The sequence below is a fragment of the Telopea speciosissima genome, chromosome 2 (genome assembly GCF_018873765.1).
Source record: "Telopea speciosissima isolate NSW1024214 ecotype Mountain lineage chromosome 2, Tspe_v1, whole genome shotgun sequence".
In the NCBI taxonomy this organism is placed as follows: domain Eukaryota; kingdom Viridiplantae; phylum Streptophyta; class Magnoliopsida; order Proteales; family Proteaceae; genus Telopea; species Telopea speciosissima.
This window is the reverse complement of record NC_057917.1, coordinates 46,313,134-46,326,969: the sequence shown is the minus strand read 5'-3', so window position 1 is coordinate 46,326,969 and position 13,836 is coordinate 46,313,134. Positions and strand designations below refer to the sequence as shown.

Sequence of the window (13,836 nt, the reverse complement as noted above, 5' to 3'; positions counted from 1 at the left end):
TTGGACTCTTCTTCCAATTTAGCCTTCAGAGATAGATTTTCTGATTCAAGCTTTGTGCATTCTGTAGTTTTCTGTGATAACTTTTCTTCAGGATCTTCTAAAAATTTTCTTGATTCATCTGCTTGGTTTTTCAGCTGAAGAACTAATTGTTCTTGTTCCTTAAGATTTTGTGAAACTTGTTTAACCTTCTTTCTTTCTTTCTTGAGCTCTTTGAGAGCAGCTTTAAACTCTTCTTCAAAGTTCACTTCTCCTTCTTCTTCTACATCTTCAGAAGTTGTGCATGTTCTTGGCAATTCATCCTCTTTTTCTTGAAACACCATAAAAATGGCATGATCATCTACATCATCATCTGATTCATCTTCAGATTCTTCCTCAGATGTGTCATTGCTCTTCTTAAAAATGAAGCTTCTTTTCTTGAATTGATTTTTCTTGGATGACTTGGAGAAAAACTTCTTCTTCTTTCCCTTGAAACTTGTTTTCTTTTCTTCTTCATCATCACGCTCCATTTGCCCATTGTGGGGACATTTAGTTGCAAAGTGTCCAACTTTACCACAGTTGAAACACTTAAATGGAAGCTTATTTTTCTACTTCCCTGTCCCCTTTTTTAGCTTTCTGGTAAAGTGGGCTATGATCTCATCATCATGATCACTGTCTTCTTCTTCACTTTCCAATTGCTCTTTTATTTTTAATTTCTTTATTGCCTTAAATGCTGCCTCTTTGTCAACTAACTTCCCTTTGCCTTTTCTCATCTCATAAGCTGTAAAGATCCCATGTAGCTCATCTAAGCTAAGTCCTTCTAGATCCTTAGCTTCCTCAACAGCTGAAACCTTGGAGTCAAGTCTATCTGGTAGAGATCTAAGAATTTTCTTCACAACAACAGAGTCAGTTAGACTCTCTCCCAGTCCTCTGATGGAGTTTACAACCCCATTGACTCTAAGCATATAATCTTCAATATTTTCTTCATTCAACATCTTCAATCCTTCAAACTGAGCTCTATAAACTTGGAGCTTAGCTTCTTTAATTTTTGCATCTCCTTCGTGGATGCTTTTTAGTTTGTCCCAGAGTTGTTTGGCAGACTTGCATTCCATCACTTTTACAAACTCACTATCAATAAGAGCACCTTTGATTGCATGCATGGCTCTACTGTTGTTTTTATATTTCTTCTTCTCTTGGTTGTCTGTAGGTGCAACACCAATCATGGTGTATTCATTCAACACTGAAGCCCAAATATCATATCCAAGAGACCCTAGATAGGTCTCCATTCTATTCTTCCAAAAAGCATAATTTGTTCCATCAAAGTGTGGTGCCTTTCCTGAAGACTCTTCTCCTGAAGCCATACTGACCCTGAACCACTTAGCGGCCTCTGAAGCTGTCACTGAGTCCCAAGCTCTGATACCACTTGTTGTTCAATGGTTATCATTGAGAGGGGGGGTGAATCAGTGATGTAAAATTTTCAATTTCTTCGCCACTGGCACTGGTAATTATTGGGCGGATCTGAAAACAAACCACAAGGTCGTGTACACACCCTAGCCAGACTTAAAGGTTCTACCAAGTGTGTACACCCATTCTGCAGCCCACACACTCCAAATGCAACAATAAAGATATAATGCAAAAATTCACACGCACAACACAAGGTATACGTGGTTCGGCAAGTTGCCTACATCCACGGAGCAATGCCACTATGGGCTTCGTATTTGCTCAAATACTCAACTTCGCTGCACCTATAGCTGGGAGCACCCACACCCAAATTTTCTCAGTATAGAACTGAGAGGGCAATTAAGCCAGTACAAAAAGTACCCAATGCCTGAGAGCACCCACTCCTAGTATTTAGCACCCACTAAATACAAGACAAAAATCAATAGAGTTGGGTTTATATCAATACCCTTCAAATAAGCTCAGACTAGCTTAGGTTATCAACATGTATCACCTAACACTAGTAAAAATAGAGAACACAGACAATCACAAAGAAAAATGGAAGATTGGAAGCCTTACAACGATTTGTCTGTACTGATCTCAGATGTGATAGAGCCCACTGGAACTACTAACTCTTCCCTTGCAAGGAGAGACTTGGGTTTTCAAGTGCACGCTGCTATAAGGGGATCACAGATTGCTCATTTCTTCTTGTCTCTTCCTCTTCTTGTATTTCTTCAAGAATCAATCAAAAATCCCAATTTCTCCATAAATAGATCTTCAAAAACCATTGAGAACCAGCTTGATGGAACCCCACAACAGCCTTCTATTTCTTCAAAAATAAAAAATGTAGAGAGAGAAATCAGATTCCATCTTCACCCATTTGGTTGCTCTATTTTTCAAGCAAAAACCTCTCTTTCTTCTTTTCTTTTCTTCTCTTCTTCTTCCCTCTCTTTTCTCCCTTTTTTTTTTTTCTTAACCTCTCCACGGTTCTATAGCTTCTTTTTCACTTAGAGAAGAAGAAGAACCATTTCTCTCTTCTTTCTACGAAAGATCAAGTGAAAGACTAAATAGCCCTTTTTAGATGGGTCAATGGAATTTACATAAAAAGAATCTTCAATCAAGCATTGATTAAAATACTTCTATTAAGGTAGGGAGAGATTGGCACAGTTTCCAAAGTGCTTTTTGAAGAACCAATCAAAAACTTTTAAATGGAATCAAAGACTTTTTGAAAAGCTTTTTAACTCATCCATTCACAACCTTCACGTGGGAGAGTAATGATTTCCTTTTTTTGGAAAATCTCTTCAACTTTGATAATTTCAAAAAGAGCCCCTCTAACCTCACTTATTTGTGTCATCATAGACATTAATTAAATTTATTTGCATGTAAACCCCTGAGACCAAAAAGTGATCTTAAGATGCTGGCCGCGAGCAAAATTTGAAATCCAACTTTCCAAATTTGCTTGTAATTTGCGCATCCAAACGGAAAAAATCACAACTCCCTCATTTGACGTTGGATTGACAAACCGTTTGAACCATTGGAAAGAGGACTCGACGAACTAACTTTTTCTAGTTTAAACCTCTTCAAAATTTTGATGCGGTACCCACTGAAAAAATACCTGAAGGTAGCACAGCTGCAGTGACTTATGAAATAGGAACCCATAAGCCTCCAAACACTTTGTATCGCTGCTGCCCATGCTTGTAATGCTCTGAACTGCAACCAACAACATTTCCTAAGCCACTGGACACTGTCATAGCCTAAAGACTGGCCACCTCATCACTGCTCTGTGCTTGGTTGCCAACAATGACAACCCATATGCAACACCATGTGGGCGAACAATGCAGCGGCTATAGCCCTCACAGGTTATCCAGTGTTTAATGCACCTGCGATAGGAGGATTGCGTCCTAATTTACCATCGAAGAGGCCTCTGCAAATCAAGGATACTGAGCCTCCTACTCTCCAACTGTTCCCGATGGGGGAAGGAGAACCTTCTAAGAAAGCGAAGACATCCAAGAAGATTGCAATAATCATTGATGCTGAGGCTCTAGTGACTGGCCAACAACAGTCACCCGGGGAGAAATGAGTGTTATAGCTCTCAACTGTCGAGGGATTGGTCAACCCAGGACAAGGCGGGAAATCCGCAAACTGGTGTTTAAGTACAGACCTTTTGTGGGTTTTTTGTCTGAATCTTTCAACCTACCTACATGGACCTTGTCGGTCACTTTCTTTCAATCATTTTGTGTGTTCACCAGCAGTTAATGGGGCAGGAGGAATTATCTTGTTGTGGAGTAATTCTGTCCAAGTAAACATTGTATGGCAGTTAGAATGGTGTATCCATGCTAATCTTATGGTGAATGATCTTAATGAAATGTGGACTATGACTTTTGTTTATATGAGCTGTGATGATATAATTCGTAGAAATCAATTTGCTGCTATTCGGTCTCTCCCAGTGCAAGATCATTCCCCATGGCTTCTAGTGGGCGATTGGAATTCGTATCTACACAATGAAGATAGAATTGGAGGAAGAGCCCTTTCTAGTTCTCAACTCACAGAATTTAATCAATTTGCTTACTCAAATTGCCTTGATGCCTTACCCCAAGTTGGGTTTCAGTTCACTTGGAGTAATCGACAGTGGGGAACTAGAAGAATTGATGCCCGTTTGGATAGATTTTTATACAACCCTGAATGGCTGGCTTTGCATCCAAGGGCAATTGTCAAAACTGAATTCATCGCAACTTCGGATTATAGAGCGATAGTTCTTCAGCTTGAGGAGAATAGGTCTAAAGGGAAACGCCCTTTCAGATTTGAGGCACTGTGGTTATTGGAACCTGATTTCCTGCAAGTTATATCTTCTTCTTGGAACATACAAGCACTGTCTGGCTCCTCTTCGTTCAAAGTGTGCAGTCAATTTAGAAATATTCAACAAGCTCTCAAGGATTGGAATAAGAACTCTGTTGGAAATATTTTCAAAAGGGCTGAGGAAATTAGGAGGACATTATCGGATATTTATGAAGTTCCACCGGAATTGAGAATTGAGGACTGGTTTCTGAATGAGAAAATGCACACTGCGCTGCTCATCAAACTCCAACACCAAGAAGAGGTATTATGGCAACAAAAGTCTAGATCGAATTGGTTGGAAAAGGGGGATCGCAATACGAGATTTTTTCACCTGACAACAGTTAAACGGCGTGCGTGGAATACAATCAAGTCATTAAGTTCAAATGGGCTCACCCTCTCAGAAGATTCAGACATTGGAAGGGAATTCATCAATTTCTACAAGTCAGTTTATCAGACTCAAAATCCCCCCAACAATGACATCTATCTGGAGCCAATTCATGGTAGAGTGAGCTCAGAGGATAACCTCTCTCTCACTAAGCCTGTGTCTTATGATGAGGTCTATCGCACAGTGATGGCCATGCCCTCGAATAAGTTATCGGGCCCAGACGGCTTATCTGGAATGTTCTTTCACAAAGCACGGGAGGTTATTGGCAGTGATATTGTGAAGTGCATCAAGGGCTTCTTTAACATGGGCACATTCTCGCTTCAGATGAATCATACATTTATCTCTCTCATTCCTAAGGTGGATTACCCCTCTTCAGTCAATGATTTCAGGCCCATAAGTCTTTGTAATTTCATTTACAAAATCATTTCAAAGATTATGGTGAATAGACTGCGACCTATACTTAACAAGATTATCTCATTCAACCAGAATGGGTTCATTAAGGGGCGGCATATTCAGGATAACGTCCTCATCTGTCACGAACTTCTTCATAAGATCAAGAAGACTAGGAGAGGTCAAAAGGGCTTCGTTTCAATCAAGATAGATATGAATAAGGCGTATGATAGACTGGAGTGGTGTTGTCTCAGAAATACCCTGCTGAGCTATGGATTTGATGCTAACTGGGTTCAAAAAGTCATGTTCTGCGTCGAAACTACTCAGCTTGGCATTCTTTTGAACGGATCCCCACTTTCATTCTTCAAGCCAACAAGAGGTCTTAGACAAGGAGATCCCCTTTCTTCCTATCTGTTTGTTCTTTGTGCCGAAGTCCTATCAACAAAGCTGGCCATTGCCCTTCAGGAAAAACGTATCCATGGCATTCAAATTAATAGGGGGAGAGCGTATCTCTCACATGGCCTTCGCAGATGATCTCATTCTTTTTGGGGACGCCACCTTAGCGGAGGCTCGAGCGCTCAACGAGGTGGTGCAGGAATATTGTTCCTACTCAGGACAGGCTTTGAACATCAACAAAACTAAGGCCTATTTTAGCCCCAATGTGGATTCTGGAGTTAAAAGGGCACTTCACGAATTCGTCCAAATCAGCCCCACATCATCCATTGATAAATATCTGGGAATCCCTTACATTGGCGGAAAACTGGCCAAGCATCATTGCAATGAGCTGATTACTAGAGTCAACAATAAACTCCAACATTGGAAAACACAATTCCTTAGCCCTGTAGGGAAGGTCGTCCTAGTTCAATCAACTCTATCAGCAATGCCCCTTTATGTCATGTCCTGCTTTAAATTGCCATCTGCGGTCCATAAGTCCTTGGATGCTATTAGCAAAGATTTCTATTGGTCTAATGGAAACATGGGAAATATGATGGGAAAGTCCCCACATCCCAAGCTATTCGGCAGGATCGACATCCCTTGCTGTGACATGTACATTAACCCGACTCCTTATTCGGGAAATAAGAAGGGAACAGAGATTGGCGACAGGATTTTCATATAGAGACCATCATAAATAAGGAAGTCTAAGTGATACTATATAAGTAATATAAAGAATTCAGTCATTCAACAACAAAGTATGATAAAGAGATAAGTAATACTAATACTGAAAGGCAGGAGGAGGTAAAAGGTGCAAGTTATTATTACAATCATCCATGAGTTCCTAAGTACCAAATAATCGAACCTAGTTTGGTACCCAAGCCCAAACTAGTAACCCTCCTGAGTGCAATCATCTCAAAGATAATCCGACGTCGGCTCTACATCCGACTGAGATCCCCAAGCCACATAGTCCTCTCCCGAGGGCGCCGTCGAATCACCTCCAATAGTATCGGCAACCCTTATATCCATATTTAAAAAAAAGGTTCCCGAGGGATGAGCTTACAAAGCCCAGCGAGCGATCAAACCAATCACAGTATATAAAATAGATACATCATCAATGCATGCAAAAATATGCTCACCACACTTGATGCATGAATGTCCTTAATCGATACCTTTCCCCCCTAACAATGGGACTCTAAGTCAGGTAGAGTACTACAGTAACACAAGGAGCATCATCGGCCAATGGTACCATAAACGGATGGCAAATAATGGTGCCATAAACGGATGACAAAAACGGTGCCATAAATGGATGACAAATAACGGTGTCATAACGGATGGTATTCCGACCATGTCAACCCCATGTTACCAAGGAAACCTATGAGACCGGACTCACTCATCTAGTTATCCGCGAGCCCCCAATACAAATCCCGTCCTGGCGTCACTGAAGTACGGCGATGACTTCACGGTGGGCTATCCCAAAATACGATCGGGACCCATGGGTTTGCCCGACACCTACACCCCTATCGGAAGGGTTGTAGTACTGGGTACATCCCCTCCTAGCCGATTGACAACCATAGAATGCAATGATAATGATTACAATCCTACACCTTACGAGTGTAATCCGGAGATTGAGTCCGTAGTGCCTAATTCGGAGGTCACTACGTTCTCATCTTTCGATTTACACCCACACCAAAGTAGCAATACGACGGGTGTGATACCGAGATAACGGTCGGTCGGTCACACCCGAATCAATTCTACAATCCATCATAATAAAGAATTATAAATAAAGCATCTTATAACCTACACCTCCCCATAATTTCATGATCAATATGTAAAGTCCATCACTATTCTCACATGAATAAACCCGCCCCCATTCATTACACATAACATAGGAGAGATAGTCATGCTCATGATACATAATTAATTCAACATGCACAACTAACCGGATGCCTAATAAGAAACACTCCATAAAATAGTTCAGGTGTTAAATCCACTCACCGAGTACCACGCGTAGGGGGAAATAAGGACCTCCGTGTAATGTACATCCCACCCTCACGCGTACGTCGGCTTATCATGTCATAATAATAAGGTGTAATGTGTGAGAGGTAGCCCCAACAAAGTCCCAAAGCTGGAACCAACCAAGACAGAGCATTCTGGCCGTGGCGGATGATGCCCTGTGCTGTCTTTCTCCTCCTTTCTTCCTCCTTCTCTCACCCAAGCTTGCTCTCCACGTTTTTGGCTCTCTCTCAAGGGCTGGAGATAAGTGGAAATGAAGGGGAATAGGGTTTGCTTGGTTTATATAAGTGGTCTAAGTCTTGTTTGGCTTGGGGTTGAGTTCAAGACTCAAAAATGGGTTTGCCTTTAAGGTGTAGCCCAAGTGGTCCAAAGGTTCATGATTAGTAGCCCATAGTGAACCTTGGGGTCCCAAATACCTAGGCTCAGTCCTTGGCTAAGCCTTGGGTCCAGGCAATGGTGAACCAAGCAGCCATCAGCCTCACAGAGACAATCTCGCACTCTGGCGGATCATGGTTTGGTGGCTCATGCATGATCCACTAGTTCCCTACTACATGATTCGCCAGTCCTAGACTTGGCAGCTCAGGCCCCCAATATGCCTAGGCTTCTAGGGTGGGTCCCAATTACTGAGGGGATATTAAGGGTCACATCTATGGGTCGGCACACCATTTACCTGAGGGGTATAATTGGGACTCAACAATGAGAACAGTACGTACCTTCATCCCTTATTCGGGAGGGGTGGTCCCGGGGGAAGGTTGACATACACAGAGTCATCAACGAACCTTCCTCGATCCCTATCGAGAAACCTCTCATCGACTGGCTCGCCACTCAACATGTTGAAGATCTTAAAGGTCGGCTTCACAGTAATGTTCCAGAGGTTACCAACATAATAGAGTTCCGCCCCTACACAAAGGTTTAAGTTAGTTATGACTTGGTTACGGGTGTAACAATCTCCCCTCCTTATCAGAAATTTCGTCCTCGAAATTTGACATACCTGATAGTCCGAATAGTTTCTAATGTTTCGCCCTTAACTCACTCTCAAGCTCCCAGGACGCCTCCTGATCAGCGTGATTGCTCCAGCGCACCTGAACGTACAGGACTGAGCGGTTCCGAAGGTTATACTCTTTTCGGTCCAATATTGCCACAGGCCGCTTGTTGTATGTCAAGTCTTCGTTTACCTCCGGTAGTTCTTGGGAGATTACATGAGACGGGTCTGGAACATATTTCTTCAGCATGAACACGTGGAATACATCATGTACCCCAACCAACATAGGAGGTAGGGCCAACCTATATGCCACCTGTCCAACACGAGCTAAGATCTCATATGGCCCAATGTATCGTGGGCTAAGCTTCCCTTTCTTCCCAAACCTCATCACCCCTTTAGTAGGTGAAACTCAGAGGAACACTTTCTCCGCTTCGTCAAACTCGAGGTCCTTCCAACTAATATTAGCATAACTCTTCTGCCTTGCCTGAGCAGCCCTCAACCTCTCCCAAATCCAGTCTACCACCTCGACTGTCTCCTGAATCAGATCCTATCCTAAGATGCGTCGCTCGCCCACTCACCCCAATATAATGGTGTCCGACACTTCCTCCCATACTAGGCCTCGAAAGGCGCCATGCCAATGGATGTTTGCTGGCTATTGTTGTACGCAAATTTGACCAGAGCACTGTGTTCATCCCAACTACCCTTCATATCGATAGCACATGCCCTAAGCATGTCCTCCAATGTCTGGATGGTACGCTCCGACTGCCCGTCGGTCTGAGGATGAAAGGCAGTGCTAAAGTGCAATAAGGAGCCCATGGCTTTCTAAAACCCGCTCCAAAACCTCAAAGTGAACCTTGGGTCCCGATCCAAAACAATGCTAACCGGCACACCATGTAAACAAACCACATTGTTAATGTAAAGCTTGGCCAGCCGGTCCATGCTATATGTTAACTTTATGGGGATGAAGTGTGCAGCCTTGGTCAATCTATCCACAATGACCCAAATAGAATCTACCCCTCTTGGAGTATGGGGCAACCCAATGACTAAATCCATGGTGATGTTATCCCATTTCTAATCCGGGATAGGTATCGACTGTAGTAGCCCATGGGATCGCTGCCGTTCTGCCTTTACCTGCTGGCAAGTTAGGCACCAAGAGACGTAGACTGCTACGTCAATCTTCATACCGTACCACCAATATCTCTGTTTCAAATCCTTATACATTTTGGTGCTACCAGGATGTACTGTGTATGGTGAGAGGTGGGCCTTGCTCAATACCTCCTTCTTCAATTCATCATCATTGGGTATGAAAATCCTTCCCCGAAACCTCAGAATGCCATCCTTGGACACAGTGAAGTCTGCATCGGGGTTATGCTCATCCAGTGCCTTCCTTATCAACCCTTGAAATTCTGGGCCATTGGGTTGGGCCTCCTTAACCCTTTCGAGCAAGGACGATTGCATGGTGAGAGCCGCCAAGGATATCATCACCTCGTCAATCATTCCCTGCTCAATCATGGTGGCCATAGAGACTGACTCTCCCTCTGTCAGCACCTCTAACTCCATTTGGCTAGCTTCCTCGATTAAATGCTCACAAGTGGTCAAGGCTACCAAAGATGTAGTCTATAATTTTTGGCTGAGGGCATCCGCGACTACGTTCGCCTTGCCAGGGTGATAATGAATCGCACAGTCGTAATCCTTTATTAGTTCCAACCATCGCCTCTGCCTCATGTTCAACTTCTTTTGTGTAAAGAAGTACTTCAAGCTCCTGTGGTCACTATAAATTTCGCTCTTCTCACCATACAAGTAGTGGCGCCAAATCTTTAATGCAAAAACGACCGCCGCCAGCTCAAGGTCGTGAATGGGGTAGCTCTTCTCGTACTCCTTCAATTGTCTCGAAGCATAAGCTATGACTTTCCCGTTTTGCATCAACACGCACCCCAACCCTAGTCTTGAAGCATCATTGTAAAGAACCATCCCACCTGTGCCCTCTGGTAATGTCAAGACCAGTGCAGTAGTCAACTTTCCCTTCAACTCCTGGAAACTCTTCTCACACTCATCAGACCACACGAACTTTACCCCTTTTTGAGTTAACTTGGTCATGGGGGTAGGTATGCGTGAGAAGTTCTTGATGAAGCACCGGTAGTAGTCGGCCAGGCCCAAAAAGCTACGGATCTCCCCCACCATAGAATGCAATGATAGTGGTTACAATCCTACACCCTGCGAGTGTAATCAGGAGATTGAGTCCGTAGTGCCTAATTCGGAGGTCACTACCTTCTCATCTTCCAACTTACACCCACACCAAAGTAGCAATATGGTGGGTGTGATACCGAGATAACGGTCAGCCAGTCACACCCGAATCAATTCCACAATCCATCATAATAAAGAATTATAAATAAAGCATCTTATAATCTACACCCCCCATAATTTCATGATCAATATGTAAAGTCCATTACTATTCTCACATGAATAAACCCGCCCCCATTCATTACACATAACATAGGAGCGATAGTCATGCTCATGATCCATAATTAATTCAACCTGCACAACTAATCGGATGCCTAATGAGAAACACTCCATAAAATAGTTCAAGTGTTCAATCCACTCACCGAGTACCACACATAGGGGAAATAAGGACCTCCGTGCAATGTACGTCCCACCCTCACACGTACGTCAGCCTATCATGTCATAATAACAAGGTGTAATGTGTGAGAGGAGGCCCCAACAAAGTCCCAAGACTGGAACCAACCAAGACAAAGCATTCTGGCCTTGGCGGATGATACCCTGTGCTGTCTGGCGGATCATGCATTATCCGCCACTGCATCATCCACCGGAGTCCGAGCTTTCTTCAGCTTCAATAGCTCCCAAATTGGGGTCAGAGTTTAGGGGCTCATTAGGGACAGCAAGGGGGGTACTGAGGGATCCAAATGAAGCAATTAGATCAGTGGTTAAGACTCTGGTTTATGCCCAATAGATTGGAGCTTTATCCAAGCTCCCAACATCTATGGAAGTGGTGTCCATTGGAGGTTTCCAAGCTATCTAAGCTAATAGCTGAGGGGTTGGCCCCTCCTTCAGTATTAATTGGCTCAAACAGGTAGTAATTAGTGGGTTAGGCCTTTAAAAATGAAAAGCCCCTTGATAGGAGCATGGATTGGGCACCCATACATGAATTCCCCATGGATTTACATAGAAACAAGGTGGAAGAGATGGCTTACAATGAATTCTAGGCAAGAGCAACAAGGAGAGAAGTCCTTAAGCTGAGCTTGAGCTCCAAGACAGCCTCTCTACGGACTCCTACTCCATTGGTGAGTGATGGGCTGGTTGGGGAAAGAGGTGAGCTCAAGAATAGCTCCAATGGGGATGGAGGCCTCCCTCTCTTTCTCTTTCTCCTCCTTTCTTCCTCCTTCTCTCACCCAAGCTTGCTCTCCACGTTTTTGGCTCTCTCTCAAAGGCTGGAGATAAGTGGAAATGAAGGGGAATAGGGTTTGCTTGGTTTATATAAGTGGTCTAAGTCTTGTTTGGCTTGGGTTTGAGTTTGAGACTCAAAAATGGGTTTGCCTTTAAGGTGTAGCCCAAGTGGTCCAAAGGTTCATGATTAGAAGCCCATAGTGAACCTTGGGGTCCCAAATACCTAGGCTCAGTCCTTGGCTAAGCCTTGGGTCAAGGCAATGGTGAACCAAGTAGCCATCAGCCTCACAGAGACAATCTTGCACTCTGGCGGATCATGGGCTGGCGGCTCATGCATGATCCGCCAGTCCCAGACTTGGCAGCTTAGGCCCCCAATATACCTAGGCTTCTAGGGTGGGTCCCGATTACTGAGGGGATATTAAGGGTCACATCTATGGGTCGGCACACCATTTACCTAAGGGGTATAATTGGGACTCGACAATGAGAACGGTACGTACCTTCATCCCACATTCGGGAGGGGTGGTCCCAGGGGAAGGTTGACGTACGCGGAGTCATCAATGAACCTTCCTCAATCCCTATCAAGAAAGCTTTCATTAACTGGCTCGCCACTGGACATGTCGAATATCTTAAAGGTTGGCTTCACAATAATGTTCCAGAGGTCACCAACATAATTGAGTTCCGCCCCTACACAAAGGTTTAAGTTAGTTATGACTTGGTTACGGGTGTAACAACAAGAACATGATCCCTACAATTTCGTGGACAACTATTTGTGAACCCAAGAGATTTGGTGGTCTAAATATTAAACGTTCGGCTGAAATGAATTAGGCGTTGCTAGCAAAGAAAGCCTGGGATCTTCTGGTCACTACCAACTCACTTTGGGGCAGGCTTATGGCAAAATAAGTACTTTCCAAATTCCTCCTTCCTCGAGGCCAAGTGTCCAGAATTTACATCATGGGGATGGAAATCAATTTGGTCGGCTAGAGACCTCCTATGTAAGGGCATCTTCTTTCAATTAGGTAATGGCAGATCGATTAACCCTTGGATAAACTACTGGATTCCGCAACATCCTCCAGGCGTGGCCCCATTCCCACTTCATAGAGATGCCCCAATCATGTAGTTGATTTCATTGATGAAGCATCCAGAACCTGGAGGATCGATCTTATATTCCATTGGTGGTCACCGGATATAGCGGCATTTATAATATCAATTCCAATTCCCTTCTTTCAAGTGGAAGATAAAATAATTTGGTCGGCTACCTCCACAAGTAATTTTTCGGTGGCATCTGCATATAGTATCGTCACGAAAGGAATCTTACAACCACCAAGTTCAACATGGCTCAGAATCTGGCATCTCCCTGCTATTCCCAAAGTTCAACACCTCTTGTGGAAAATGTTTCATAATAAGTTACCCTTGCCAGATCTTCTCAGTCGCAGAGGACTGTGCCACAACTCTAATTGTTCTCTTTGTCAAGGACATATTCAGACTAGAGAGCACCTCATTTGGGAGTGTCCTTTTGCGGTTCAGGTTGGCAACATGCAGGGTTTTCAACACACTTCACTGCCCAACCTTTCATAAATGCGATGACTAGTCTAATCAAGCATCAAAACAATGGGTCTAGGGACAATATTCTTGCTATAGCCTTATGCTGCAATATCATTTGGAATATATGGGTGGCCTACTGGGATCATATTTATCGATAAAAGCCTTTCAATCCTCCTTCTATATTTCTGCGGGCAGCGTCTGGAGCCAAGGAAGTCATCAAACACTTTCACTTCACAGCAAGTAGAAGGCATCGCACGATTTTTTGGACTAGGCCCAAGCTCAGTTATCTAAAATTTAACGTGGATGGAGTGAGCCGTGGAAATCCTGGATTCGCTGGGATCAGAGGTGTCTGTAGAGATAGCTCAGCATCCTTTGTTTGTGGCTTCTCAGAAGGAGTGGGTTGGAATTCAGCCCTTGTAGCTGAGGCATTGGCGGCTAG

General features: G+C 43.6%; 1 protein-coding gene across 1 annotated transcript; it reads right to left on the bottom strand.

Annotated features, from left to right (window-relative positions):
- Window positions 1-8,481: 8,481 nt before the first annotated feature.
- On the bottom strand, window positions 8,482-8,841 carry LOC122650762. The gene has a single exon (XM_043844147.1). It carries the CDS (start codon window positions 8,839-8,841, stop codon window positions 8,482-8,484), a length of 360 nt encoding a protein of 119 aa, XP_043700082.1.
- Between the last annotated feature and the right edge of the window lie 4,995 nt (window positions 8,842-13,836).